Raw genomic sequence first — 27,107 nt, 5'->3', positions numbered from 1 at the left:
GCACCCCCTAACCGACATCAGGTGGGAGAACGATATAAAAATATGAATCATACTACTACTACTGCTACTGCAACTACTACTAGTGAGTTGTTGAATCAGTGAATGATTTACCCAGCCCTCACACTACCAGCACTGTTATAGGTACAACTACTTTTACTCCTACCATTGCTAAAACCACTGATACTGCAGCATCTGGTGCTATTACCACTGCTACAACTAGTTTGGACCAGAGTGCATGCTGGAGGTGCGTCTAAGCCGAGTGTCTTGCTAAAAAGTTCGAATTTGTGAGCAGTAGTGAGTTGCCTTACCCCCGAAACTGTGAAATTAAATGTTGGTGCACAAACCAACTGTAGAAGAAGAAGAAAGACTGTTGAAAAAGTAGCTGAAATAAAGAGGGTATTGTTGCCCAACACCTTACGGAACTTTATGCCCAGAGCTCCACTAAAATGAAAACAGGGGAAGAAGTTCAGCTAGCAAAACTGCTGAACACCAACAGCAGGGATCCTCCACTGGGGCATCCAACCCCGGCCACACTGGGCTGGTGGAACATGACATTGTGACCAAGCTGGGCATTTCAGTAAAGCAACCACCATGCCAGATGGTGGGGAAGAAGTAACAGGCGGCTGACCAATAGATTCATCAAAGCATATATGCTGGTCTAGGTTGTCGCACCTGGAGCGGTTGGGCCTTGAAACAAAAAAACATGAGGTCCTACCGTCTCTGTATTGACAATAGAACTCGGAATGACTGCACCATTGAAGATTGCTATTTTTGCCCTGAATCCATGACACATTTGGCACCCTCTCCACAGCCAGATGGTTCTGCATGCCGAATCTTTACTGGAGCTACTAGGTGGGGAACAGCACCCAAGTTTTGGTCAAAGGCCACAAGAAAGGAGAGGAAAGAGCAAGTGATCGAGGAGGAGGTCAGGAGTGAGGGGGAGCAATACAAGATCAGAGCGCTCAGCCAGTGGCAGCGAGGATATTGGACAACCTAGGAAGGAGTGGTCGACAGGACCATCAAGTGGTCCGACATTTGGAAGATGCCTCAAGCATGGCTAAGTTTCCTCATTCGGGCAACCCTTCCAAGCCCTAGAAATCTGAGACAGTGGTACGGCTCAGGGGAAACCTGCCTTCTTTGCAACGCCCCAAACCCAAGTTTACAGCACATCCTGTCCAGTTGCAAGACGGCTGTGGCTCAGGGTCGGCACAGGTGGCGGCAGAACCAGGTCCTGCGGAAGCTGGCAGAAGTCCTTGAGGCACGAAGGATGGAAGTAGCCAAGGACCGTCCTCCAATAACACGGAAGCTGATCCACTTTGTTGGACAAGGGGCAAGGATTCAGAACATCAGCCAGAGGGAGAGATCGTCACTGTTAACACCTGGATGTGACTGGAACTGAAGAGTGGACCTTGAACGGCAGCTCAAGTTCCCGCCCGATATAACCGCGACCTCTCTGAGACCAGACGTAATCCTGTGGTCCCCCGCACCCAAAAGGGTGATCCTGGTGGAACTCACAGTCCCTTGGGAGGGAGAAATGGAGGCGGCAGCTGAGTGTCGAGAGTCTGGGTTAGTTGGCTGCAGGGGGTTTATAGAAACATCCATCCAGCGCCTCCTCAGAAACATAAGGTCAAAGCTGAAGAAGGCATCCAAGGACTTGGCAGAGGAGTTGCAAAGAGACAGTTTCTGGCTGTGGCTGAGAAGAAAGGACATGTTTTGGGGGAAAGAGGGTCCAAGGAGTGACTGGGAGACGTCCCTGCCATCGCCCCACCACCGTGAGGTGGTCTAGTATTAATGGAGCGAAACATCAATGAAGGGTGGCCCCTGGGTGATGACCCCGCAACTACTCCATTGGCACTGTCTGAGGTGCGTCAGGCAGAAACACCACGCAGGTAGCTCTTACCTGTGCTTTCATCTAGCAAGTTGCACTGACCCCTAAAGCAGCATCTTACTGTATCAAGAATGGCCTGTTCAAGTGGAATGTCCAGGACACTGGCAGAGGACACATGCCTGGTATGGGTTGGTGAGCAACCCCTTGAGTAAGAGACTTTGGGGATTATATTTGGGGAAACAACTGCTTTGGACCATTCAAACCAACTGTTAACGCTTGCGTAATTAGTTTTAGATGACTTTTATAATGTTGCATACTGGAGTAAAATGTTATGATTACCATCCAGGGTGGGGGTAGTATTGCAGGGATATCATAGCTCTACTTAGACCAGAGTGTGTGCAGGAGGCATGAGTACTGTTGTGGGTGTTATGGTTCTGAGGTTGGACCCATGCACTGACACAGGGGTGGGCAAACTTTTTGGCTCAGGGGGCGCATTGCCAATTTGACAGACGTGCCGGGTCAGCACAAGTTACAATAAATATTAAAAAAAAAAAAAAACATTAGTTAACAGTACATATCAGACTCATCTGACATTTGCTTTGAAAATAAAACCACCTTGGTTTTTAAAGCTCTGACGTTTGCTTGCATTTCATGCACAAACTGGTTTTTCCCTTGTAGCTTCACATCCAGCTCATTCATGTCAGTCATGTCAGTATGTCCACATAGAGGAAAATTTAGGGAAAATTCTCCAGTAGCTCCAAAAATGAAATAATATCCTGTTTGAGCTCCCACATTCATTGATCCAATCATTCACATCAAGTATGAATTATGTACCAATCTTTGGCGGGCCGGATTAAAAAGACCAACGGCCCGGATGTGGCCCGCGGGCCGTAGTTTGCCCGGCCCTGCACTAACAAAAGACTCAAAAACAAGCTTACTTAGAGGGGCAGCAGTAGATGCATATTTACTTAAACAGGGGAAGACAGCAAAGAGCGAAGCCCTGTCGGGGGACACAGGCATCCAGTGACGGCGCAGGGAGCTCAAAGAGGCGAGGCGGGTCCAGTAGCAGACAAATAGTTACTCAGATATGTGAGGACAGAGACAGGAGGCCAGGTAGGCAGACAGATGCATCCACCACTGGAGCAGGGGACTCAGGAGAGGTGAGGCTAGTGCAGGAAGGCACTGGGATTCTAGAGTTGGTAAGACTCCGGTAATGCCAAACAGCGGAGCTGTAAAGTAGTGGTATCAGGAAGACTCTGGCATCAGAACAGCTGGACGGCGGTTCAGCGGGTGTACTGGCATCCGAACTGGTCCGAGGGAAGCCTGGTTGGGGAAGGGGCGGCCAGGTGGGAGGCACTGGCATCTACCGATGAAAGAGGGAAGGTCGAGGGACGCAAGGATGCACCCCATACAGACTCAGCATGGTTGTGGGGCCGGGGACATCCAAGACGCAAAGACGCCCAGGGAACTAAAATTCAGGGGGGGGGGCGGGGGTAGCAAAGGGCAACGACGCTTGGGGACAGGGGGCTCAAATAGGACAGCAAAAGGAGACGACACCTTTCGAACAAACAAAACTATAGACTGGCAGACAAGAATGCCACATCTGTGGAGGGAGCGAGTGATAGCCATTTTCCGGTTTTGTTAGAGCTCACCAATCGGTTGTTGATTGGGTTGCGTCACTGTGCAAACTGAAAAACGTGCAATAACATCAATTACTTTTGATATTGTCTTCAGCCCAAGACAAGGAACAGACTGATCTAAAACAGCTCAGTATACTACCTTATACTTTACAACCCAGATGATGGAAGTGCACTGTGACTCCTGTAAGACTCCAGTAAAACTCCTAAGACTCCCTTCAGACTTTCAGTTTTTATCCAACGCAGTTGTAAGCCAAGTATAATACTATCGCCTCAGCCACAACCACTACTCTAATTACTATTTACTTCTGCTACTACCATTACCAATGATAATTAATAAAATTGAAAATAATAATAATAAGTAAAGGCAAGACAGAAAAAAACTCATAAAATAAAATATGTTAAAGTTTGTATTTCAGTGTTTGAGAAGGGTGTGTGTGTGTGTAAGTGGGCTGGATTCCATTCCTGTGAGAAGAATGTGTTGTACCTATTTAATTCTGTGATTTTTTTTGTCTCTCCCACTCTCTCTCTCTCTCTCTCTCACTCATACACACACACACACACACACATGCACACATGTGGGGGTGTATTCAGGTGTGTCACAGGGAGAGGCTGCACATACTCATATTTCTCACACAAACATACTGACAGACACTCTCTGGTGTTCCAGGTCTCTCAGGTACGTCGCACAAAGTGTTTCTTTTTCAGATTAAGATTGGAATAAGAAACAGGAAGTTTGATTTGACCTCTGATTGACAACATCTTGCTTCATTTCTTCTCTTGTGATAACAATGTTCATTTTCTCCTCGGCTCTTTGCATGATTTACTAAAAGAAAGAACGCCTGTGATTCTCGATAACTTTTAATGTAATAGCAATGTGACAAAGTGTAAAGCAAAATGATGCCATAGGTGTCAGAATAATGTAATTTGATGTTGACATGAAAGTAAGATGTGAGGGTCTGAAGTGAGGAGCAAGAAGCAAGCGAAGAGTTGAAACATTAGGAATCAATTCTGTTTCCTTCATGTTGGGACTTGTTTGTGTTTCAGGTTCCAGAGAAGAATCATGGACGTGAGTGTCATTAATTCTTCTGTCTCCTCTGTCCCCTTTGTCCTCTCTGTCCTCTCCATCTCATTTTGTCCCTTCCCAATAAATAACCTCTACTTCGTGAGACCGGCCTGTGAGCACACACACACACACACACACACACACACACATACATATAAACTCTGATTGACTAGAAAATACTTCCCTGTCTCACAACTTCATTTCATCCAAAAGAATGTGCTTTTGCTGATTTTTGAATTTGTTTAATTTTTGACATTTGTTTTTTTAATTGTCAATTTATTGGATCCCCACACCATTCAGTTCTGTTTGTGGATCTTTTGTGGAAAAGAATCACCCATGGTTTGTCAGACACTCCCTTTATCCATCGCTGTGGCTGTTAGTCTTCCTTTCCAGTTTTCACCACAGTGCTGTCATTTCTCATTAACAGCTCAATGGAACTCGTCTTATTTCTAGATGTTTACAACAATCAATGTTTCATTATCGGATTATTTTATTGGAACTCTAATCGGACTCTGATGCATCTTTTAATGTCACGCCGTGATCTATTTTAGTTTTCACTACAGATTCATGGCTCACCATGATTTCCTCAGTTTTTCCTGTCTGATCAGTTTGCAGGAAGTGAAATAAAACAACCAACGCGTAATTTTTTTTAAAAGTTTAAAAGTTGAAAAAACAACTCTGGTGTTTAAGACTGACAGCGTCCTGTGTCGCCCGACACTGCAGGATCCGTAATTCCTCCTGCAGCCACGGGGGCTGCTGTTTGTCAGAGGCAGAGAAGGAACTATGACATTTTGCGGCGAGAAGATGAAGTGCATAATTCTCTTTCCCTGCAGCTTGCAGACGCTCTCGGCGACTCCAACAACCAACCAGCGGGAAGCGCTGCTTGGCCCGCAAAGTCAGGAGCATCTGCACAGGCTAACTGGCCAGGTATTACTTCATCTTCATCATGATGAAGGAGGGTTAGATTCAGATGGTCCAGGCAGTGTTATTTTGCACGGGGTCAGAAGATACAGAGGTCTGATGGTCCAGAGGCTCAGACAGTGAAGGTGGTCTGATGGTGCAAGGGGTTGGTGAGTCCATGGGGTCAGATAGTGCAGGGTAGGAATAAGTCCTTTCTACTCGTGTGGGTTGGAAATAAAAAGATTTTCAACTAACAACTTCGGGCATCTGAAAACCTGAAAACCAAGGCGACATGTGATTCCAAAATCAGGTCCGTCAGGAGGTGGAGGGATGTTTCCCGGAGGTCCATCAGGAGGTGGAGGAGCATATCCTGGAGGTCCATCAGGGGGTGGATGGATGTTTCCTGGAGGTCCACAGGGAGGTGGAGGAACATATCCTGGAGGTCCATCAGGAGGTGGAGGGATGTTTCCTGGAGGTCCATCGGGAGGTGGAGGAACATATCCTGGAGGTCCATCAGGAGGTGGGTGGATGTTTCCTGGAGGTCACTCGGGAGGTGGAGGGATGTTTCCCGGTGGTCCATCAGGAGGGGGGGGGCCTTCCCCATGCCCAAATCCTGGAAGATGGCCCTCAGCTGGACCAGGACATGGACCAGCATTCAGCAACCTGGTGAGGACAGACACCATCAGAAAGGTTGATGGATGAAGACATAGAAATAAATTGAGCTTTGTCGTTGACAGACGGTTCCATACAGCCAGGTTCTTCAAGGAGGAGTCTGCGACAAAATGTTGATCACTATCTGCGGAGCCATCAAACCCAATGCAGTCAAGTCAGTGCGCTGCTGTGAGTCCACTGGAGTCGAGGAGGCGTTTGTCATGTCATGTTAACCTGTTGGGTTGTGTGCAGGATCACAGTGGATCTGGCCACGTCACATGACCTGGCATTTCACTTCAACCCTCGTTTCAACGAGGCAGGACGGAAGGTGATCGTGAGGAACAGCCGGATCAGGGGTCAGTGGGGGAGGGAGGAGCGAGAGCTGCCCCACTTCCCCTTTGTCCAGGGACAGGCCTTCGAGGTACCATTTCTTCTCCTGCTCATTGAGACTTTCAATTTATATCACATTTTAGCAAAATTTTCTGGCAGGTTTATAACAGGTTGATATGTTCATCACTGGATATTATCGGTATTTGTGAGAATAAAAGGAAGGTTTGATTTCAGACTTTTTGAGGAACTGTATGAAAGACGATTTTTCATCAAATATGAAGATTCCTGGTGTAACAACAAAGTCCTAGTCAGACCGGCCCTTTAGGGCAACGTAGTTTTTTTTTTTACCTCGTCTACTGTTTGACAGACCGTCACTTTGTGGAGAGCACAGAATCCTGCGGATCAGACATGCCATCTTTCAATGTTTTAGATTTGAACTTAAATGAATCCACGAGGAGAAAGGTGGTGAAAGAGTAGCACCGGGTGTCAGACATCCCTTGAAGGCATCACAGGACCAGTTAAAGGGCCTGTTGTCACAGTGTGCGTCTCATTGCAGATTAAGATCTTGTGCACGAACACCGAGTTCAAGGTGGCTGTCAACAACTCCCACCTGCTGGAGTACAAACATCGGATCCCCAACCTGAGTGCCATTACCGGGCTCTCCATTCATAACGACCTAACCCTTTCCAAGGTCACTGTGGAGAAAATGCACTAAAGCCCACACTGGGCCTAAAACCCGCTCTGCTGGAGATCCACCAGAGATCCTCAGAAGGTCTTTGTTGCTTAAAGGAGGCTCAACTTTCTGCTAGACTAACTACAGTTCTACTGGAGGTCATGTGTAGATCTCCAGAAGATCACAGATCTATCCAAGATACATAATAGACCTTCTGCTGATCTAGATCAACAAATAACATCTTGAGATCTAACTTGAACCAAATAGTGATAGTTGGATACAGGGTCTACAGATTTATTAGGAAGCATCATATATTTCTAATAATCTTTAGTAAATCGTTTGCAGATTTACAGGAGATACATTAGCAGACTTAGTATATCCTCTGTATATCCAGACTAAACTCTCGGGAAATGATTGTGATGATTCAGTTAATCCAGGTTAAAAGTTGAACAGATGCTAAAGATCTTTGCTGGAAATAATCTGCTAATTCATTCAAAGTAGAGGTGGGTTTATGAATGTGGTTGAGATTAATAAAGGAATCATCTTGAGTTGGAGATTGTTTTTGACCTCTGATCACTTCACTTAATAAAAAATGAATTAAGAAAGCTCATGATGGTCACATTCAGTTATACATACAGCACAACATCAGTGAAATTCAACCACTGTATTTAACCCATTATGGATGAGCTATGAGCAGCGCCAGGGGAGCAGTTAGGAGTTCAGTGTCTTGCTCAACAACACTTCACCAGGCTAGGAAGAGCTGGGAATCGAAATTACGAATGTTCCTTTTCAAGGACGACGGCACTAAACCTCTTGAGCCACACTGCCCTCAGACGGTTTTGAGTTTTTTTAAGTAAAGTGATCAGATTATTATTTTACTGATCTTTTGTAATCAATAACATTGGAAATATTTTCACAATGTTTTATTGACTTTACCAGCCTCAACTTAGGGGATAAACTATCACGACAACATAAGTCACCACTGATCAATAACTCAATGATTAACTCAGTGATTGATTAGAAGTGATGTCTTCGAAAATCAACTTTGGCATGACCATAGGTGAGAGGAGAGAACCTGGATCAAGCGGTAAATTAATAGCTTCGCCTTATGCCGCGGCTCCCTCTTTACTATGACAGATTGATGCAAAGTCTACATTTCTGCTGTCGCATTCATGCCTGTCCATAGGGTTCTAAACAAGAATCGTGACAAAGGGCAGCCCTAGCAGAGTCCAAACCCTCGCTGGAAATGAATCTGACTTATTGCCGGCAATGTGGATTCATGCACCCTCCGGGACCCTGCTGAGGGTGTATAACTGGTCCACTGTTCCATGACCAGGACAAAAACCACACTGCTCCTCCTGAATCCAAAGTTCAACTAATCGATGGACCCTCCTCTCCAGCACCCCACATCAGACCTTGTGTGATCCCCCGAAATGTGGAACACATCCTCCAGTCCGCTGTTTTAAGAGGAGGACCACCACCATGGTTACCAATCCATAGTCCCCATCCATGATGTCCCGGGAAAACAGCAGAGGCGTGTCAACCAGGACAGCCCCGCAACATCTAGAACCTCGAGGAACTCACGGCGAATCTCATCCACCCCGGGGCACTGCCACTGAGGGGCTTTTTAAGCCCCCGAGATAGGAGAGCCCATCCCTGAGTATTCTGACTCTTCTTCCTCATTGGAAGGCAAGTTGGTAGGATTGAGACGGTCCTCAAAGTATTCCCATCCCCACCCCCATGCACTGTGTTGATAGTACACATTGCTTCCCCCTCCAAATCCAATGGATAGTGGCCCAGAATCTCCTTAAACTTACCAAAGGTCGCTCTCCATGGACTCATCAAACCCCTCTCACGGCTAGGTTTTTGCCAAGGCAACCGTCAAAGCTGCATTCCTCTTGGCCTGCTGCTACTTGTCAACTGCCTTCGGAACCCAACAGGTTAAAATGTCCTGATAGTATTCTTTCTTAAGCTTAAAAGTATCCCTTACATCTGGTGTCCACCAGCAGGTGGTTGACAGCTCTGGTCAGTTGAGGCATGGAACATGACACACTGTGACTCAATATCCCCTGCCTAACCCAGAACGTGGTGAAGGTTCTGCTGGAGGTAGGAAGTGAAGCTGTTACCGACTCTGACAGACGCTCCGAAGATACCCTTACTCTGCATTTGGGCCTGCTCGGCCTGACCTGCACATAGTCATCATCCACAAAGTTGATAATCTAACAGCAGCCTAGGGTGTAATGGTGCCAAGTGCACATACTGTATGTACGCCCTCGGGCCTGAACACCATAGATGTTATGTAAACTTCATGACGAGCATGGAGCGATGAAAAATCCCGGCAGGATGAGGGATTTCCGGGCAAGAGTGCTCTCTAGCTCCCCCCTCATAAGGATTCCAGAAAAGATGAGTACTCTGGGCCGCTGAGTGCAAAAGCACAGGCAACAGTCAGAACCCATACCCCCAACCACAGGCAGAGGGAGGCTACCCTCTCATTCACTGGATTAAACCCCAGTGTACAAGTACAGTCAGGGGCCAGAAAGTATTTGTTGTACATTTTTATAAGATATTTTTAATATCTTCAATTAATTAATTATTGCACAGTCTGGTATGTGTATTCATTACATGCAGGTGTGAAACACATGCGCCAATGGAAACTGTAAACATGCATCAATGAAAGGATGATATAGTGAGAAAGCCACCTCTTATAGGCACAAGGAGCTAATAGGAGTTTGATGCCTTGCTCAAAGGCATCTGGGCAGCGTCGAGGAAGTGTACTTATACCTTTCCAGCCACCAGTTCACATCAAATATAGTTGCTCTGGGAGGTCTTGAACAGGAAACCTTCTGGTCCCCGTGTCCCGATGTACTGAGTCACTGCCACTTTCTCCTTCACTGTGTTATTAAATAGAAAAAAACTCCTTCACTTCAATATGCAATAAGGATGGTTAATAAATATACTAATAAAATGTAGAAATTCCGATACATGAGTATTCATAGAGATTGCAGCAGTATCTGATCTTTCAGAGCATTTCTATATCCTTCCAGACACGCTGAAAAAGGTAAAAATTATCATCTAGATACAACACAAGCAGACTAAAACAAAGCTCGATGTTATATTTGATTTAGGCCTTACACTCTTACTCAGAATAGACGATCTTTGTCAATGTGATTGCGTCATTACGCAGCCGCTCCTGCCGGACGTCAGTGTTCGCTCGGGTCGGAGCGCAGGAGGACGTGCGCTTGCAGCCGAGGAGCGTCTCTTTCCCCGCCGACGAGCACCTCTAGCCTGGGTTGACTCAGCAGCTCCCTCGGAAGGCGCCCTCGGAGGCCGCGGACGTGCTAGGAAGGACGCTGTTTGCGTCGTATTCGTTGCCAAGAGGCTCTTTTCCCGGTGACACTGCGCCCTAAGGTGAGTTTGACCGTCGGCGCGTTCCCTTCGCCGGCGCTTCCGGTCAGGAGCCTCTCCGGGGTTACGAATCACAGCACGGGTTCATAAAACCACACTGATTTTTAATGTTTTGAAATGTCGGCTCCGTACAGTTAGCTGCAGATGCTAATCAGTTAGCCAGGTGTTGAATGGCTTCAGGCGGCCGCAGCATGTAGCATGCTAGTTAGCCACGAGTCCATTAAAGTTTGTTGAGTCGAGTGGGGCATCTGCTCCGATAGCGTGTTGATATTAACTCGGGAACAACTCGTGGAGTTGCTTCATCCGTTCAAACCAGCGGACTCCGGTGGTGTCGGTGTTTCCCGGCGGGACCTCCGCTGACCGCCGCTCGAAGAGCTGCAGGGGCCGCTGACGCTGAAGCTTCCTGCAGCTGTTTGCAGAAACGAGTGACCCATGTTAGCTGGTAGCAGCTAACGCTTAACTGATAGCTTTTAGCCGAAGTATCTCAGTACGAATTTACCAATATTTTTAACAGTTACATTTACAAAAAATGTGCGTTTTACCCTATAATTTTTAATTCTGTAATTCGATTAAATCTGTTATGGAAACGTTGTCAGAAATATATGTCCCCGCGAAAACAATGTATTAAAGTTAGTGTTGATTACTAGCTGTGAGCTGTGTTGAATATTTGCTCACTGGTCATGTTGACAAAGAAACCAGTACCTCTCCCTGTCAGATGCCGAACACTCATTAGCGCCTTCACTAACCTAGAAACCTAGAACCTCCCCCGTTTCCGGTAAACTCACAATCGTGTCAATATGTGTCTTTTATTTTTTCCTCCAAAACAAACTAGAGCTTGAAGGTGCAGCTTTAAGGCCAGTTAGGTGTGTAGGAAGTATTTGCCTTTTCCCCCCTGTAATGTAATCAAAAATATAAAATTGTAAATTTCCATTTAACGGGGTGTTCACTGCTGTTTACATCATTAAGATGATCACTGTGTGCGAAAGAACCTGTTGGATAAAGGTCATACTTTAATGACTTGCAGATAATGTTGATATTGTCGATCTATTGCTATAAAAACCATTTAGTTCGTCATCACTTCATTGTTTCCCGTCTGTCTTCAAATGCACTTTGACCCGTAACCTTCACTTTGCTCTGTACACAGTACACAAACTGTTGATGTTGTTCATCAGTGACTTGATGCGTGACACCACTTCTTGCCCCTGAGTGGTTGTGTGGCAGGAGAATGTGTTGACAATCTGTGGCTGATGTCTGACCCTTTGACTTCACTGTTACCTTCATGGCCAATAGAGCCCTGTCATTCTGTTTTGCTGGTCTCATATCAGAAGGTCACCCTTGGTCAGACACCCACAGTTACTGTTACTGCTTCCAAACCCCATATTCGAGTGTGTGTGTGTGTGTGTGTGTGTGTGTGCGTGTGTGTGTGTGCTTGCGGCTTGTCCCGGCATGTCCAGGTATGTCACTGTTTTCAGACTTATCTAAACCATCTGCGTTTCCCATGTTTGAAATCATTCGGGTCAGACTCTCTGTCCATTAGGCACTTCCTTACTGCAGTTTAATTGTGAAAGTGAAAATAAATGTTTTTGAAGGGAAAAAAAAATAGACGTATGTTTGCACATGTACACACAGCTGTTGCCTTCAATTTTACAGGAGCAGCTGGATCATATGCTGCTGTTTTTGGTGGGTCGTGCAACACACACGCTCACACATACACACCCTCAGTGTCGTCCTGGAGCCAATCCGCTCTCTGAATTCTCCACGTGTCTATATAAGGAAGCAGGTCATCAATAGATGGGTCCAAAGTGTGTGTGTGTGAGGGTGGGTGTGGTAAATCATGGAGATTGTTACTTTGCTGACAAACATGGTGGTCATTGATTCCTCCTTCCTCCTGCAACAAGTCGTGTGTGTGTGTGTGTGTGTGTGTGTGTGTGTGTGTGTGTGTGTGTGTGTGTGTGTGTGTGTGTGTGTGTGTGTGTGTGTGTGTGTGTGTGTGTGTGTGTGTGTGTGTGTGTGTGTGTGTGTGTGTGTGTGTGTGTGTGTGAAGGGAGAGAGAGAAAAGCGTGTGTGAGTGCTGACATGTGTCCACCTGTTTGTCTGGTTTATCAATCATGTTTGAAACGTCCTGGCTGTGGAACCTGTTAGCCCAGTGGAACACCTTGTCTGCTAACATGCTAACGAGCATGATGTCAGTTTTGAAAGTTAACGTCACTGACCTGTTTAACTGGGTATAAGTTAATCACTGATATTGTTCAGGTCCTATTGTAATTTTCTGCCTAAAAATTAAGGAAAATGATCTGTAAATAAAGAAGTTCCAAAAAGGGCTTATCCCTTCCTCTGAAAACCTGAAGCTTCAGGAATAGCATATGTCTTTAAACTAATGGGGGGAGTTTCATTTGTAATGTTTTTGCTTTTTTGGGGAAATACTGTAAAACAGACATTTATTCCTAACTTTTTCAGGCTCATTGATCATGTGACATCAGTAGTTTCCATGGAATATGACTTCACTGAATTGTGGTAGAGAACTGTGGTAGAACATCTCCTGATCGTATGTTTCCTCCTGCAGGGTGTGTGTGTGTGTGTGTTTGTGTGTGTGCGCGTGTGTGTGTGTGTGTGCTCCCGCCACCGTGGCATCACATAGGTCAACAATGTGAGGGATCAGCTTTTCATCATACCACAACCAGCCGGTCAACACAGTCCGGAGGTAAGCCTGGAGACACACTACCTGGTGCTGCACTGTTAGTTTCTGAGATGTGTGTGAATATTTGATCTTAACTACTGAATCACAGCCAATTATTGATTGATTGGTAGGTATGACCTTGTCTCGTACAGTTGTGTTGACAGTCGAGGGAAGTACAGTACAGTCTTTCTTCACACATCAGTCAAGGTTCCTTAGTGCCACTTATATATTGGCTCAGCCACAGCCTCTTAACACAGTCTTTGCTAGCAGCTAGCCTGCTATACCCAGCATGCACTTCAATGCAGTCACTGTTATGTCATAATGTTATGCCCTGTTAGAGGTCATTAACATTGGATAGTTAGATTCGTAGCCCAATTACTCTCTTCGTTAGTCTGTTAGAATACCATGGTATTTTAGTATTAAATCTTGGAGGAGAACATACTGGCCCTGTTTTCCGATTGCAAACATTCTTTCACTTCCTTACTGTAGAATTAGTACGGTAACTTATACACAGAGACCAAAGAGCCATTGGGGAAAAACCCACGTCAAGTTATATGATTAAAACGAAGTTAAATAAAATACTGCGATACATCAATGAAGTCTTACCAGCCAACTCTGGACACACACACACACACAGAAGTGAAACAGCTGTCTTCGCAAGAGACCTGCTTCCTTTTGAACTCAGGTGTCAGTCATCTATTGCCCAGTCACCATCTGAGATCTGACAGGTCAGAATGACTTTAGTAAAGATCTCAAAACCAGTCGAAACACAAAGTGAACAAATATGTGCCCTTCAAGTATACAGATTTTTCATTTTCTTTTAAAGTCAGTAAATGACCCCCAAACTTTCCATTATGGAGAAAAAAGGAGAAAAAAAAATGTACAATGCCAAAAGTGACAGGAGAGCCCAGTCCAGAGAGGATCAAGACGGCCAAGCAGCTGGTTCTGGTTTCACTTTAAGTTAGGCCCAAGGGGGGTTCTGGGCCCCTGCCTGCCCAGCCATTGGGATGAGGAAAGTCTAAGGGTTTCACACATGTTTGTGGTTCACGGAACGATGTAATGATGATGTAACATTTAACTAGTATATGACTCATTACTTTTGTGTGTGTGGAGAGGAAGGAGATGAAAACCAGGACTTTGAGTCACTTGTTTTTTTGTCTTCTTGGTAAAGAGATGTTCTGTATTTGTGAATGTTAAGTTTTCTTTTGGATTTTCACTACTTAAACAGAGTGAACTTGGATCTGTGAGTAAAAGAAGTCCAGTGCTGGGACTGAAAACTGCATAAAATTGCTAGACAAATTTTGCATAAACTTAAGAAACTCCTGAGGTAAATTATTTTTCCTCTCAGCTGCTCCCTTCAGGGGTTGCCACAGGGAATAAACTTCCCTCATCTAATCCTATTTTCAGCATCCTCTTCACTCAGCTGGGGCTCTTCGTTCAGTTATTTCCCAGAAGACCCCTACATTTGTATAAACATAAAACCAATCAAAGTACCAATAACATAGATCAGATGTTTTAAAAACAAAATATGTTTCACTTAAATTCACAGTGTGATGGAATCAAGCCACCACCATTTATCAAACACATGTGACCATTAAGGTGCTGCAGCAGACATGTGACTAACTCGTTTCACACAGCCGCCCGAGGTGAGGTAATCATGTATGTGTGTGTGTGTGTGCACGCCTCATGATGTCATCTTGTGCACATGTGTGAGCATGTGGTCCAAGGCGGATAAACAACAGGTGGGAAGGCAGGAGAAGACCTTTGATTGGCTTAGGCGGCTGTCTGCCCCCCCCCCCACTCCCATCAATATTAAGTTTCTTCAACCAAGTGAAATTTAAGGACCAGCTGGACCTGATTCTTTATGGCAGGGTTGGGCAAACTTTTTGGCTGCAGGACCACATTCATTTTTAAAACTTGAGAGGTGGGCCAGACCTTTGGTAGGTGGGATGAAAAATGAGGGAGCAAAAAGTATAAAATGTAAATAAAGTCTTAATTGTCCTACTTTTAGTTCATGAATTGGAAAACAAACAATCAATTATGTATTTCAAGGGAACAGTTGCCAGTGGATCAAAATCTGATTGCACCTTTTACTGTAGCATGTTCAGGTTCCTCACACTCGATGTTCTCTAGAACCAGATGATACCAGCACCATCTACCAGCTGTGTTGTTCTCGGAGTATTTAAACTCAAGTTTGATGGAGATGAAAGTCTCCTCCCAAACAGAACCAGACAGTTGTTGCAGTGCCTCTTCAACAGCTGTCGGCGGGCGTAGCACTCGCTTATGTCACTTCTCCACCCTATAGAAATCAGAATTGTCCAATTAATCCTCGGTGCTGCTCATCCAGCAGATTACCGGAATCCCTTGTATGTTAAGGGGCTTCTCCGCCTCGGGGAAAATGTGCAAATGATCTATTTGTTATGCTTTTTCTCAGCCAATCTGGAAGCCATAGCGTAGATGACAGGTTGCTAGCAAAGTTAGCATGCTAAATTGTTGTATTTCTTTTTTACAACAATGTTTCCAGATCAATGAACCCCATGACCCTGTTGTCTTAATTCCACTGAAAGATTTCCTAGTACACTGGCGCGTTGATAACCTGACACACTTTTCTATTCTGCTGGTTTTGTTATGGCAAGTGATGGATCTGAGATAAGATTCAAAAAAAGAAGAGGGATTCACATGGAAACATTGAAATGAATCTCGAAACTTTAATATTAAGGGATTGTAGTTGTGCCATAGTAAACAATGTCTGATGTTGCCCCTGGGGGATCTTTTCCCCACCAGCCAAGGGCTGCTTAAAGGCACTGTGAGTCCCCTCAAGTGCCCTTGACCTTCAGCTAGAAACCCCTGTGTCAGCCATGTTCTCTGTGTTTCAGGACCATCATGCACCTAACCTCCTACCCCAAGAACCTACACTCTGAGCTGCATCTGAATCCCACCGTGAGCCATTCAGGGGGGCTGCTGAAGACCTGTAATCACAGCAACATGAGCGGCGGCCGCCTCCCCCTCAGTGTCATCTTGAGCAACACCCTCCGTTGTGGAGGTAGCCATGTGGGGCAGAAGCAGCTCCGTCCCCCAGCACTACAGCCGTACTGTGAGAACGACACGCTGGGTTTGTACCAGACGGTTTCAGAGGACGGTGACACCCAGCTGGACGTCTGGACCGTCATCCGGCCGGGACACGTTCGAGAGAAGATCGCCATCTTTGCATCAGAGGTGGGGCAGGCTATGGGGAGTCACACCACCACAGTGAGCCTCTCACGGGCCGGGAAGGCGAAAGGGAGCTGGGAGGAAACATCCAACGCCAAACGACGCCGTAGGTTTGGCAGCCGGCAGAAGGCCCAGGAGGAAGTTCAGCAGAACACCAACATGCCCCCAGTCCTTCTGCGCTGTAATGGCACACAGGAAGAGGAGGACAAGGAGGAGGTAAAGGTATCGGTCGGTGAAATGGTGGCGTTCCTCGAGCAACGTGTGAGCGAGCGGCAGCCCAACACCAAGCCGCTATTTGCTGTGCAGAGGAGCTCCACCACCATCATGCTTTCTAAAGCTCTCCCCCCTGAGGACAGCGGCGAGGAGCCAGACAGTGTCCGTGTAGCAGACATGGTCGCCAAGCTTGAGTGTCTGCGGCGGCAAACGGAGGTCGAATTGTCAAGGAGTAACAGCCTGAGGAGGACGGTGGGACGCATCCTGCTTGCCGGTGCTGAGCCCAGTCCCGCCCGCTCCCCCCTGCCGTTATCACAGACAACAGATCAGACCCCACACCAGGAGGCAACCAGTTGCTCAGAGACTCTCCAGCCCTCAGCTCTAATCACCTCCCATGGCATTCTGACACACAGAGCTTTGGAGAATCAGGACATGTCCTCGGATGCCCTGCCCCCTTCACACAAGGAGGAGGAGCCCGTTCCTGGGTTGTTGTTTCTGCCTCCTCAGACACACTTAGGCTCCGCCTCATCGCATCAAACACTAACGGACACTATACCCCGCACCCAGCACTCCCAAATGACCCATGAGCAGGAGCCCCCTACCCTTGCTACCTCTTCCAGCCAGACAGAGAAGAGGTCCGACAGCGAAGAAGAAGCAGGCAGGGCCCAGCTGGTTTCCCCCGTGTCGCGACGATCGTCCGCGTCGCAGGAGTTCCTGGAGGTTCGGCAGCGACTGCAGCAGCTGCTGGAGCCGCTGCCTTTCCTTGCTGCCCTTCCGCACCACTTGCTGCTGCAGATTCTGCTGCTACTGCCCACGCGCAGCCTCGCCGCTCTCAAGTGCACCTGCCGTTACTTCAAGCTGGTCATAGAGACATACGCTGTTAGGCCTGCTGATTCGCTCTGGGTGTCTGACCCCCGTTACCGTGATGACCCTTGCAAGCAGTGCAAGAAGCGTTACGGGCGCGGGGATGTGTCGTTGTGCCGCTGGCACCACAAACCGTACTGCCAGGCGCTGCCCTACGGGCCAGGTTACTGGATGTGCTGCCGCAGCACCCGGCGAGATGCGCCTGGCTGCAATGTTGGTCTCCATGACAACCGCTGGGTGCTGGCTTTCCATGGCATTAACGTCCCCATCTACCGGCGCAGCGGTGAGGAGCCGTGAGGTGGCGGGTCGACTCAAAGATGCAAACAGTTTTAGTTTCAATAGCTTCTTTTGAACTGAGCGACAGTTTGAGCGCTGGAGGTAGTGTCATCACCAGCAGCCTCGCCCCTTGCTAATCAGGAGGGGGAGGAGTCCCGGCCAGGACTCTTCTCCTCCTGGACAGGAAGTGGTTTCCTCCTTAAGTCAGTCAATCAGAGGACGTTGCCTGATGTCAGTTGACTGAATCTGCATGTTCTGGAGCTTTGGATCAATAAGAGCATGTTCATTCAGCAGGAACATTCCAACGTGTTCACCATGTCGGACCACCTCGGTCATCAATACGCTGGATTGATGTGCAATGATGCCACAGTGCAATCCCCCCGCCATGTGATCCTGCCTCACAGGTCCTCCAGATGGCAAAAAAGGCGACGGAAAAATTCTGGAATACCAGATGACTCCAAGGAATACGCAAACTACGCACAACCACCTTTGAGGTGAAGGATAACCAGTTGATCTCTGGCTTCAGACAAATCATCAGAATGCTGTGATGTCACAGGTGGAACAAATTTTTGTGACCGTGTCCAACATCTCAAGGTCCAATGGAGTTTTGACTATCCCTGAATTGTTTATCTGGAGGTGGAGTCAACGGCATGTTGATTGAAATCCTTAAAAAGTCCATTAACAGCAGACGTTTACTATAGTCAACAAAATGCTGAACACAAGAATCTTCATCTTTGGTACATCCTCTTCCTTCTTGCTGAAGGACTAAGGACTGTCTCGCCATGGCAACAGATAAATCTGACTTAAAGCGCCGGAAGTTTGCCTGATGACTTTGAAGGAGAAATTGGGAATTTCTTCTCTATGAAGATCTGACTAGTCATCAGTAGTGGGGACAGGGTCATGTGACATAGTGCCTCAAGGGAGGAGCTTCACGCTGTCCATCATCACACAGACTTTGCACCTTGTTTGTTTACATTTGTACAGAGAGTTGGGGTGGCGAGGCCTTGAGATGCAATAAGTGAAAAGAGTTTTGTTTTTTAAAAGGTTTGGCAGAAAGTTTGTTTCTGTGAAAAAGAGTTTCTGCTTTAATAAAGTACTTCTGATTGATGATTGGCTTCACCACTGGCCTTGCTGCTTTTATTCTTGAGGGCCGAAAGAATCCAGGGTCCCTTGATTTACACCCAGGATGTCCTCAGATAAGGATGGTCTAGTGCTGACATCTACAACATTGCCACATGATTCTATATTTCCTGTCAGGTGATCTCAGTGTTCCACTTTTCCTATAGGATAGACTGCTTGTTAGGGAACCCTCTGCATGGATGGAGCTTCAAATTTCACCGAGGTTCTACCTGTGAGATTTCTTCATTATTCTGCAAGAGAACCAGTGTCACATGATCCATTTAAGGATGACTGTAGAACCACGGAGACATGTCATCATGTGAAGACAACCTCTGGTTTATCCCCTGCTGTTTCCTGACACTTAATTTTATTTTATTTTTTTGATTCCATAGAAAACAACCAATCATGGAACACCAATGTTTCAGTTTGAATCTTTTTATTCTGTGACGCCCCCCCCCAGCGTCTGTCGCCGACCGCGCTTCAGGAGGCGATAGTGTCTGACAGCGTTTCCAGCAGCCTGAAGTAGTTGTACTTGATGTCAAAGTCCATGTCGTACCAGAAGTTAACTGCAGAGAGAGATTTTACTCACAAGAGGTTTAGAACTCAGTGTTTTACCGTCCTCGGGCCATTCTTCATACCTGCAATACAGCCGTGTGACTGTTGCACGTGGTGGAACCAGAGTGATGGCAGGTACAACATCTCCCCTGCCTTCACACTGCAGCGCAGCGGCTGAGCGTGGCGGTACAACGGATACCGCTTCATGTCAGGGTCTAGGGGGTCCAGGGGGATCCAAGGGACCTGTGGGTGTAGGGAGAATTTGGGGTGAGGGTCGAAAAGGTGGGGTTGGAGGCATAAGTGGATGAGGAACCTAAATGCACCTTCTCAGTGCCGCTCTGATCCATGACCTCAAACACACCATCTTTCGTCTGGTGATACACTGCTGGCTGATACAGCCCTGAGGACAGGTGACTTAAGTCAGTAACCAACACTGTTGCAGTCTTAGGCAAGTGGAGGGATTGCTATGGTTACCATAGGGGATGAAGGGTCGGTCTGTTGGTGGTAACAGGATGAAGTCCTTCTGGCCTGACACCACGCAGTACAGGTTCTCATAGGGATCTTTGTGCACTGAAAGACAGAACTAAGCTGTCACGATGCCACTATCAGCGGGCAGGCCTGAAGCATTCAGGTCTTACTGGACGTCACAGCGCTCGCCTCTCCCAGCCAGAAGTTTACCGCGTCTGGTAGTTTTCCTGAAGAAAGAGAGCGATGTCAGACACGACTACGTGACCTTGTCTGAGTGCACACAGTAGCCACCCACCGAGGGCCGCGCTCATCCAGGGCACATGTGGCTCCACGTCATCTGTCAGGTCAGGCAGTTCCTCCAGAAGGTTAGAACATTGTTTTTGAACATAGAATACACCAGACTTCTTCACCTGTCAGACACAAACCCATACTCAGTTTTTACTCCTGAAGGTACAGGATGTTTTCAAATTAATAAAAAAAAATTAAATTGTGAAATAAGTCTGATTGAAAAGTTCATGATCATTATTAGATATCCTGTTCAGGGAAGGTATGGCTTAACTGGATTGGTTGGCTTCCAATCATATAACTATTCACTTTCATTCACAGCTATGAACAATTTAGTCTCCCTAACCAATTTAGGACTGGAAGGATGGTAAACCCAGGGAGGAGAATGAGGAACAACACAGAGAACATGAGCAGTTTTTTTTTACCCCTTTTAGCCAACAGACTCCACTAAAACATAGCAGTTAAAAAAAAAAAAAAAAACTTTAACCTTCATAGTTCAGTCTGAAGGACAAAATAGTGACAATTTTTCCCCCCCTCACTCACTTTCCCCTCAATGATGTCCAGGAACGAGGAGAATGTCATCCGTCGCTCCTCTGGCATCATAAACCTCCCCCTGCTTACGGCGTCAGCATACCCGTCTGGAGTCACTGCCACACTGATGACCTTTGACCCCACCTTTTCCCTGGAAACACACAATCTTTACATCAGGAGCCTGGGGTGGGGCTGGGCAAGAGAGACTACTGACCTCAGGTATTCCGGTGTCCATTTGTTGAGCGCCGGCCAGTGGCCAAGGGCATTCCGGATGATGCAGGGCCTGTTGGGTCCGATCCAGTCCCGGTAGAACTGCAGTGGTTCTGGAGGCTCATCCAGGTAAGGAACAAATTGGCTCAGATATAAATCTGGAAGGTGATCAATAATGACTGATTGATCAGGGCAGACATTTTTTTTTATTAAACATAAATAGTATAAACAGATAGACATATGTACAAACAAACAAGGCAAGGTAGAATCGAATCTCAATGAATCAACCGGGGATGAGGAAGCAAAGGACATAAGGACATTCGTTCTGTATGTAATCACTTAACTGCACAAGTTAACAGTATTTAAGGTTTGTGAGAAATGTTTAATGCTTGAAGAAAAAGAAAAGGAAAGCAGATAAATAAATACATAAAAAATGAATTGCAAGGGGAATATCATGTATTTAATTTGGTGGTTCACAAGGAATCTCAAACATCAAACTGTATATTTTTTGGTTTTTGGATTTTTCCATAAGTTTTTCAGGATTTTGTGTATAATTAAAAATCGTTTATAAAGAACGTAAAATTGGGAGAACACTTTTGCATTGTGTTTTTGTGAATGAAGAACTTGGCCAGGCCTACAATAACATTGACACAGAGTTCCTCTCTTTTGTTGCTTAAAAGTAAACCAAATGTTATATCATCTCTTCAGGAGGAAACTGGTGACGATGGAAATTTGTCTTTAACCCATTTTTTGAGTTTTCGCCCAAAAGCCATGTACTTTTTCCGCATGTGGTCAGGCCAGACATGACAACTCCCCCTTATGTTCAGAATGACACAGTCAGAAGGGAGAGGTCACTTCCTGTTTATAAATCAAAAGGAAGTCACCTGAGAATCAGAGGAGTCGAGTTGGAAAAAATAATAACAGGCGAAAAGTCACCGATTCTTTTTTTCGTAGTTGTTGTTCCAAAATTCGTACATTTAAATTTCTTATTACGTAAAGAGATACTGAAGGGAGGATGTGACACTATGACAAGGATGACACTGAAATCCCCATCTCAAAAACAAAACTGACTTCATTGATTTATCACTCGTGTTAATGCTAGTTTAGAAGTGGTCGCAGCAGGAAGTGCTACTCTTACCATGCGCTTCTAGTGAAAACTCTTTCAGTCGCTCCTTTAATGCTTCCATCGTCAATCAATGATAAGCCGATGATCAATAATCACCGATCGCCCGACGTGTCACGGCACTGCCATGCTGTTCTGTTGACAGTGCGCACCCGCACCGGAACACGTCGATGACGTATTTCCGGTCAGCTGGTCTCCCCCTGCCGGCAGGAGGCTGAACTTCGACGCCGGTCAGAACTAATCGACAACTCTTGGCTGAAAACGTGGCAAAAGATAAAGTGAGATGAGACTAGATTGTGAAAAATTCGCCTGTGAAACAATTTTGATGTAAATCCTTTTAATTTTAATTGAATTGCCTTTATCTCTTTACATGTGCAATAATAATTTGATGTATTTGTCTTGAAAGTCAGGAGAATAAATTTACTGTTTGAAAAGAATTATGTGGGATGTAAGAATATAAAAAAATATATATAAATAAATTACCTCCTATTTAATGACAAGGAGAAGTAAATAAATGTACCAAGTAAATATTCAAATAAAGTACCCATTTCATCCTATGGTCATCAGACCCTCCACTTCTTTCTGAATTGCCTTCCTTTCCCTCCTGAAACCAAGCAGCTCTTTGAAGGAAACAAAGAAAACTGGTTTAGAGAGTTTTGAACAGAGGTCCAAGCACAGTGGTTGGCTGATGCCATCAGCCTGAACTGGATGCAGCTGCGGACCCTGTCTGGAAGGTCCTGCAAGGTCCTGTAGTAGCTTACATGCCTCTTCAGTCATGGACGAGTCGGCGCTGGAGCGTTACTTCGATGACTCCATCGCAAACGTGAGTTTTTGACCAGCAAATCTTTATTTAAAAAGAAGTGGTGAAGAAAGTGGAAAGTGACATGGAGGTTCTGCACCAGAACTCTGATTGACCTGCTCAGCTCCAACTGCAGAGACCTCTCCTTGTGCTTGTTGGCTCCATTTCTTACGGAAACAAAAGTGGAAGATTCAAACTTGTGGAAACATCTTCTAAAGTTTTGATGGACAAATATGATTGACAAACAACCAACTGAAGTTCAGAAACAATAACGTGACCGAACATGTTTAATTTTTGTTTTTATTATTTTACAAACTTCCCTTCTTGATCATGTACATTAAATAATTCTACAGCCGGAAGAGGTAGAAGTAGTTTATATTGTGGCGAGTCATGAATGTTGATTTATGTTTATGTTGATGCTTGGTTTCTGTGATTTTGGGGTTGCTTGGAATTTTGGGGGTTTTCACCTGGAATTGAGCAGGAACAGTTAGTTGTATTGCAGGCTTGTGTAGCGTAGCGTGGACAGCAACAGCTATTGCTTATCAAATAGATTTTTTTCCGTCAACCGGGTGCTTTCCCTGACTGAAACGCTACAATTGTAAAATCACAATCAAATAGATCCATCTTATTGCTTATCTTCATTATTATTCGCCATTATTATTTGTTATCTTCAGTATTATTGATTTTAAAACATTCTGATCACTTTTTTTAAGCTTGTAATTTCATTGTCAGTGATCTAATTCTCTTTTTAAAAGATTATATTTCATTTGGTTACTCTCGACCCAAATACAAGTTAAGTTTTTACTTTTAAAAATGAAAAAAAATTGAAGTGAGCAGGACGTTTCCATCCTTTTCAGGGCAGCATTTAAACCCCTGTGGCACTTCAAAAACATTTTTTCTGCATCCAGAGAGGTCTAGTCAGATGTTGTATCTCATCAGTCCTCTGCTCCGGTTCTCTCTGTATTCTCAGGTTCAGAAGGTCAAAGATATTAGTGTGTTTGTTTTTATATCTTGACATTTTACTGCTTTTTTTTTTCCCAATAATGGGTAAATTTAAAAAAAAGTCCTGTTTTGAACCTGAGGCCTGTTTTTCCCCAGTGGATTTAACCATCCCATAGGAATAGTTTAAGGTTCCCAGGATAGTTTCTGGTTGATTGCACTACTTCCCTTCTTCTGTCTTTTTAGTGAAGATCCAACTTATTGATCTGGTATCGGATGAACATCCATCCTGCTTCTTCCAATTAGGAGTCCGGTTTCCTGCTGGAGGAGGGAATCGGCCTCCAATCCTCGACCCACCTCCTGCCCGGCTCTGCCCCCGCACAGCCGGCAAAGTCACAACTGTCCTCGAGGGCAGGGCCCAATGGCGACGAGCTGGACCTCAGCTTCCTGCCCGATGAGCTTAGCACTCAGCATGACCAAGGTATTACATCATCCGTGGGGTCATGGTAGAGTTGATGGTCAACTGATGGTTGAACCGACATGCGGGCATGTCCGAATCCAGGCGATGCAGGGGGAACGAAACCTGCGGCTCTGGATGTGTCTCAGGACAGTGGCCTCGGGCTCGAGTTCAATTCTGAGAACTCTTGCGGAGACCCGTCCCGTGTGTGGTCCTCGGCAGCACCAGTGACCGGAGCCTCCCCTTTTTGCCCCATGACGCCTATGACCCCAATGACCCCCATGACCCCGGTGACGGAGAAGTCAGGAATCATCCCGCAACTGCAGTAGGTCATGGTAGTTCTCTATCTTGTCAGACATTACTTTACTGTACCCCCAACTCTCACAAAGAGATTCTGATGCCAGTGAAAGTAATGGGTCGCATTGAAGCTGTTCTGAATTCTGATTGGTTGCCACCTGTCAGCTTATGAAACTGTACTTGACAATGGTGTTACAATGGCAAACTGTGATCCTCCGATAGGATTGCTAACTTCTTTTTGACAGCTTGGCTGCCTAAACCCAACTGGTGCTGCTCGGAGAACGATGTTGCTTTGGCTCAGCGTACTTAGGTTTCGAGCTACATGGTCTACATGGATGCGGTCGAAGTCATCAGCAGGTTGAGTCTCTGTGGGTCTGCGCAGGAACATAGTGTCCACGGTGAACCTGGGGTGTCCCCTGGACCTGAAGTTCATCGCCCTCCAGGCAAGAAACGCAGAGTACAACCCCAAGGTACTGGAACATCTTAAATAGCCAACCCAACAGTGCAGGCACAGCTGGAGCTACCAGGCTTTGTGGATAACTGGCTATGTTGAAACTTTAAGGTGTCACTGTGGTTGTCAGTCGTGTCGACATGTTCAGACCTAGAGCGAACAACAGCCAGGTAGGGCTGAAATCCTCATATCTGGAACATTTTCTGATGTTCCATGTGGTACATCACAGTGAACGTAGAAAACAGGTCTGATGTGACCCCCAATGGGTCACTTGACTCCACAGGGAGTTTGATTAAAAAATCAGGTCCTGTGGCTTCATCTCTTCCAGGAGAGGGCCTCCAGTCTGATTGGTCTGGTTCGATTAATGACTGATTATTGGCTGACGTTTATCTAATCAGGATGAAGTTATGTGTAAAATTTTACTGTAAGAACAGGTCAGAAACATGTATACAATGACTGACCTTTGGTGTCAAAGGTTGTTAGCTTCAGAAAGTATCAAGAGGTGTCATTTGAATGCAAATAACCTTGTATTCCAGCGGTTTGCTGCCGTGATTATGAGGATTCGGGAGCCGCGGACAACGGCATTGATCTTCAGCTCAGGGAAGATGGTCTGTACTGGCGCCAAGAGGTCAGTATTCCCGTATCTGTGTTGCTGTAGAGATGCCGTACCTGACCTGTGGTGTGTTTGAGCCTGTGCAGCGAGGAGCAGTCACGGCTGGCTGCCAGGAAATACGCCCGGGTGGTGCAGAAACTTGGCTTTCCAGCACGTTTCCTGGACTTCAAGATCCAGAACATGGTCGCCAGCTGTGACGTGTGTTTCCCCATCAGATTGGAGGGGCTCGTTCTGACCCACCAGCAGTTCAGCAGGTAGCAGGTTGCAACCTGTTGGTGACACTGCCTGTACGCTACCACAAGCATGTTAAACAAATTATGACATCAATTACAAACACAAATCATATTTTTCAAATTCTTTTAACACAGAATCGTTAGCTTGCTAGCTTGTACGTTCTGTTAGCATCAGGTTTCTGTGAGCCGGTAGACTGTTACCTCAAAGGTTCTGTTAGTGTGTAAGTTCTTTTAGCTGCAAGTTTCTGTTAGGTATTATATGTTCTGTTTGCCTCAAGTTTCTGTTAACTTGAGGTTTCTGTGAGGTAATTGGTTCTTTTAGCTTGTGCAATCTGCTCATGTGTAGGCTCATGTTTGTGTTAGCTTGAACGTTCTGTTAACTCAAGTTCTGGTTCAATCTGTAGCGTGGGGCGGTAAGCTCCAGCTCGCCACAATTTGTTCTGTTAGCCTGTAGGGTCTATTAGCTTATACGTTCTGTTAGCCCCATTTCTGTTATCTCACAGGTTTTGTTAGCTCGTATGTTCTGTGAGCCTGAGGTGTATCTTAGCTCTTAGGTTCTGTATGCCTAGAGATTCCGTTAGGTTTTTCTTTTAGTTTCTGTTAGCCAATGACTTCTTGTAGCGTATCGGTTCTGTCAGGCTCAGGTTTCTGATAGCTTGAATGTTCTGTGAGTCTCAGGTGTCTGTTAGGTTGTGGATTCTGTTAGCCAGTAGGTTCTGATAGCCCATAAACTCTGTTAGTGTATAGGTTATGTTAGCCTCATATTTCTGTTAGCATGAAGGCTCTACTTGCTTGTAGGTTCTGTTAGCCTCAGGTGTCTATTAGCTTGTAGGGTCTATTATTTGTAAGTTTTGTTCGCTGGCAAGTTCAGTCGGATTGATTGAACCATGAACTTTACTGGATATTTGATTCATTGTCTTCAACAGTTATGAACCCGAACTGTTTCCAGGCCTCATCTACCGGATGGTGAAACCGCGAATCGTCCTGCTTATATTTGTCTCAGGGAAGGTGGTTCTAACAGGTAATATTGATTCACTTTTAGTCGCCATTTCACAAGGTTGTTTACATGTCATAGTTTGAAAAGCACACTATCTGATTCTGGTTCCAGGAGCAAAGGAACGAGCTGAGATCTACGAAGCCTTTGAGAACATTTATCCGATCCTGAGGGGCTTCAGGAAGCAGTGACATCACTTCCGGTTCATTTTATGTGAAAACACAGTCAGTCGAAGACCTCGATGTTTTGTTGTCTGAACGAACTGTCAGTTTCGCGTTGCTTAAAAATGTTAAATTTTATTAG

At 45.8% G+C, this 27,107-nt stretch overlaps 4 protein-coding genes and 1 long non-coding RNA gene across 5 annotated transcripts; 3 read left to right on the top strand and 2 right to left on the bottom strand.

Annotated features, from left to right (window-relative positions):
- The first annotated feature begins 4,034 nt into the window (after positions 1–4,034).
- On the top strand, positions 4,035–7,693 carry lgals3b (lectin, galactoside binding soluble 3b). The gene is made up of 7 exons (XM_086150674.1): positions 4,035–4,144; positions 4,513–4,534; positions 5,365–5,458; positions 5,742–6,097; positions 6,169–6,257; positions 6,335–6,503; positions 6,969–7,693. Exons 2-7 carry the CDS (start codon positions 4,529–4,531, stop codon positions 7,125–7,127), a joined length of 873 nt encoding a protein of 290 aa, XP_086006800.1. The 5' UTR covers positions 4,035–4,144; positions 4,513–4,528; the 3' UTR covers positions 7,128–7,693.
- On the bottom strand, positions 4,758–10,923 carry LOC147237545 (uncharacterized). Its single transcript, XR_015106486.1, has 3 exons — positions 10,226–10,923; positions 9,867–9,976; positions 4,758–6,094 (listed from the first exon to the last, which is right to left on the bottom strand). It is a non-coding gene; the product is annotated as an uncharacterized LOC147237545 (long non-coding RNA).
- On the top strand, positions 10,304–18,850 carry fbxo34 (F-box protein 34). The gene is made up of 3 exons (XM_086150651.1): positions 10,304–10,493; positions 13,054–13,191; positions 16,044–18,850. The coding sequence occupies exon 3, from the start codon at positions 16,051–16,053 to the stop codon at positions 17,749–17,751; it is 1,701 nt and encodes a 566-aa protein (XP_086006777.1). The 5' UTR covers positions 10,304–10,493; positions 13,054–13,191; positions 16,044–16,050; the 3' UTR covers positions 17,752–18,850.
- Positions 18,851–19,268: 418 nt separating this feature from the next.
- jmjd7 (jumonji domain containing 7) lies at positions 19,269–22,185 on the bottom strand. The gene is made up of 9 exons (XM_086150664.1): positions 22,037–22,185; positions 20,903–21,056; positions 20,701–20,839; positions 20,168–20,282; positions 20,043–20,099; positions 19,879–19,974; positions 19,728–19,804; positions 19,488–19,647; positions 19,269–19,415 (listed from the first exon to the last, which is right to left on the bottom strand). The coding sequence occupies exons 1-9, from the start codon at positions 22,083–22,085 to the stop codon at positions 19,330–19,332; spliced, it is 933 nt and encodes a 310-aa protein (XP_086006790.1). The 5' UTR covers positions 22,086–22,185; the 3' UTR covers positions 19,269–19,329.
- Positions 22,186–22,796: 611 nt separating this feature from the next.
- On the top strand, positions 22,797–26,995 carry tbpl2 (TATA box binding protein like 2). Its single transcript, XM_086152980.1, has 8 exons — positions 22,797–22,844; positions 24,066–24,240; positions 24,322–24,541; positions 24,896–24,983; positions 25,501–25,592; positions 25,664–25,831; positions 26,737–26,831; positions 26,919–26,995. Exons 1-8 carry the CDS (start codon positions 22,797–22,799, stop codon positions 26,993–26,995), a joined length of 963 nt encoding a protein of 320 aa, XP_086009106.1.
- The last annotated feature ends 112 nt before the right edge of the window (positions 26,996–27,107 follow it).

This window comes from Fistularia commersonii, chromosome 1 (genome assembly GCF_037954325.1).
Source record: "Fistularia commersonii isolate RoL2024-O1a breed Wild chromosome 1, RoL_Fcom_v1.0, whole genome shotgun sequence".
NCBI lineage: Eukaryota > Metazoa > Chordata > Actinopteri > Syngnathiformes > Fistulariidae > Fistularia > Fistularia commersonii.
This window is presented reverse-complemented; position numbering and strand designations above follow the sequence as displayed.

Bases quoted from the DNA above. Each gene is read 5' to 3' on its own strand.
- lgals3b (XM_086150674.1), top strand. The intron at 5,459-5,741 runs GTATTACTTCAT...TTCCAAAATCAG, and splicing joins TGCACAGGCTAACTGGCCAG to GTCCGTCAGGAGGTGGAGGG. The intron at 6,504-6,968 runs GTACCATTTCTT...GTCTCATTGCAG, and splicing joins TCCAGGGACAGGCCTTCGAG to ATTAAGATCTTGTGCACGAA.
- fbxo34 (XM_086150651.1), top strand. From the start codon at position 16,051: ATGCACCTAACCTCCTACCCCAAGAACCTACACTCTGAGCTGCATCTG.
- jmjd7 (XM_086150664.1), bottom strand. From the start codon at position 22,085: ATGGAAGCATTAAAGGAGCGACTGAAAGAGTTTTCACTAGAAGCGCAT. The intron at 19,975-20,042 runs GTAAGACCTGAA...TCTGTCTTTCAG, and splicing joins GGCGAGCGCTGTGACGTCCA to TGCACAAAGATCCCTATGAG. The intron at 19,416-19,487 runs GTATGAAGAATG...CTCTCTCTGCAG, and splicing joins GTCACACGGCTGTATTGCAG to TTAACTTCTGGTACGACATG.
- tbpl2 (XM_086152980.1), top strand. From the start codon at position 22,797: ATGGACGAGTCGGCGCTGGAGCGTTACTTCGATGACTCCATCGCAAAC. The intron at 22,845-24,065 runs GTGAGTTTTTGA...TCTTCCAATTAG, and splicing joins TCGATGACTCCATCGCAAAC to GAGTCCGGTTTCCTGCTGGA. The intron at 25,832-26,736 runs GTAGCAGGTTGC...TGTCTTCAACAG, and splicing joins ACCCACCAGCAGTTCAGCAG to TTATGAACCCGAACTGTTTC.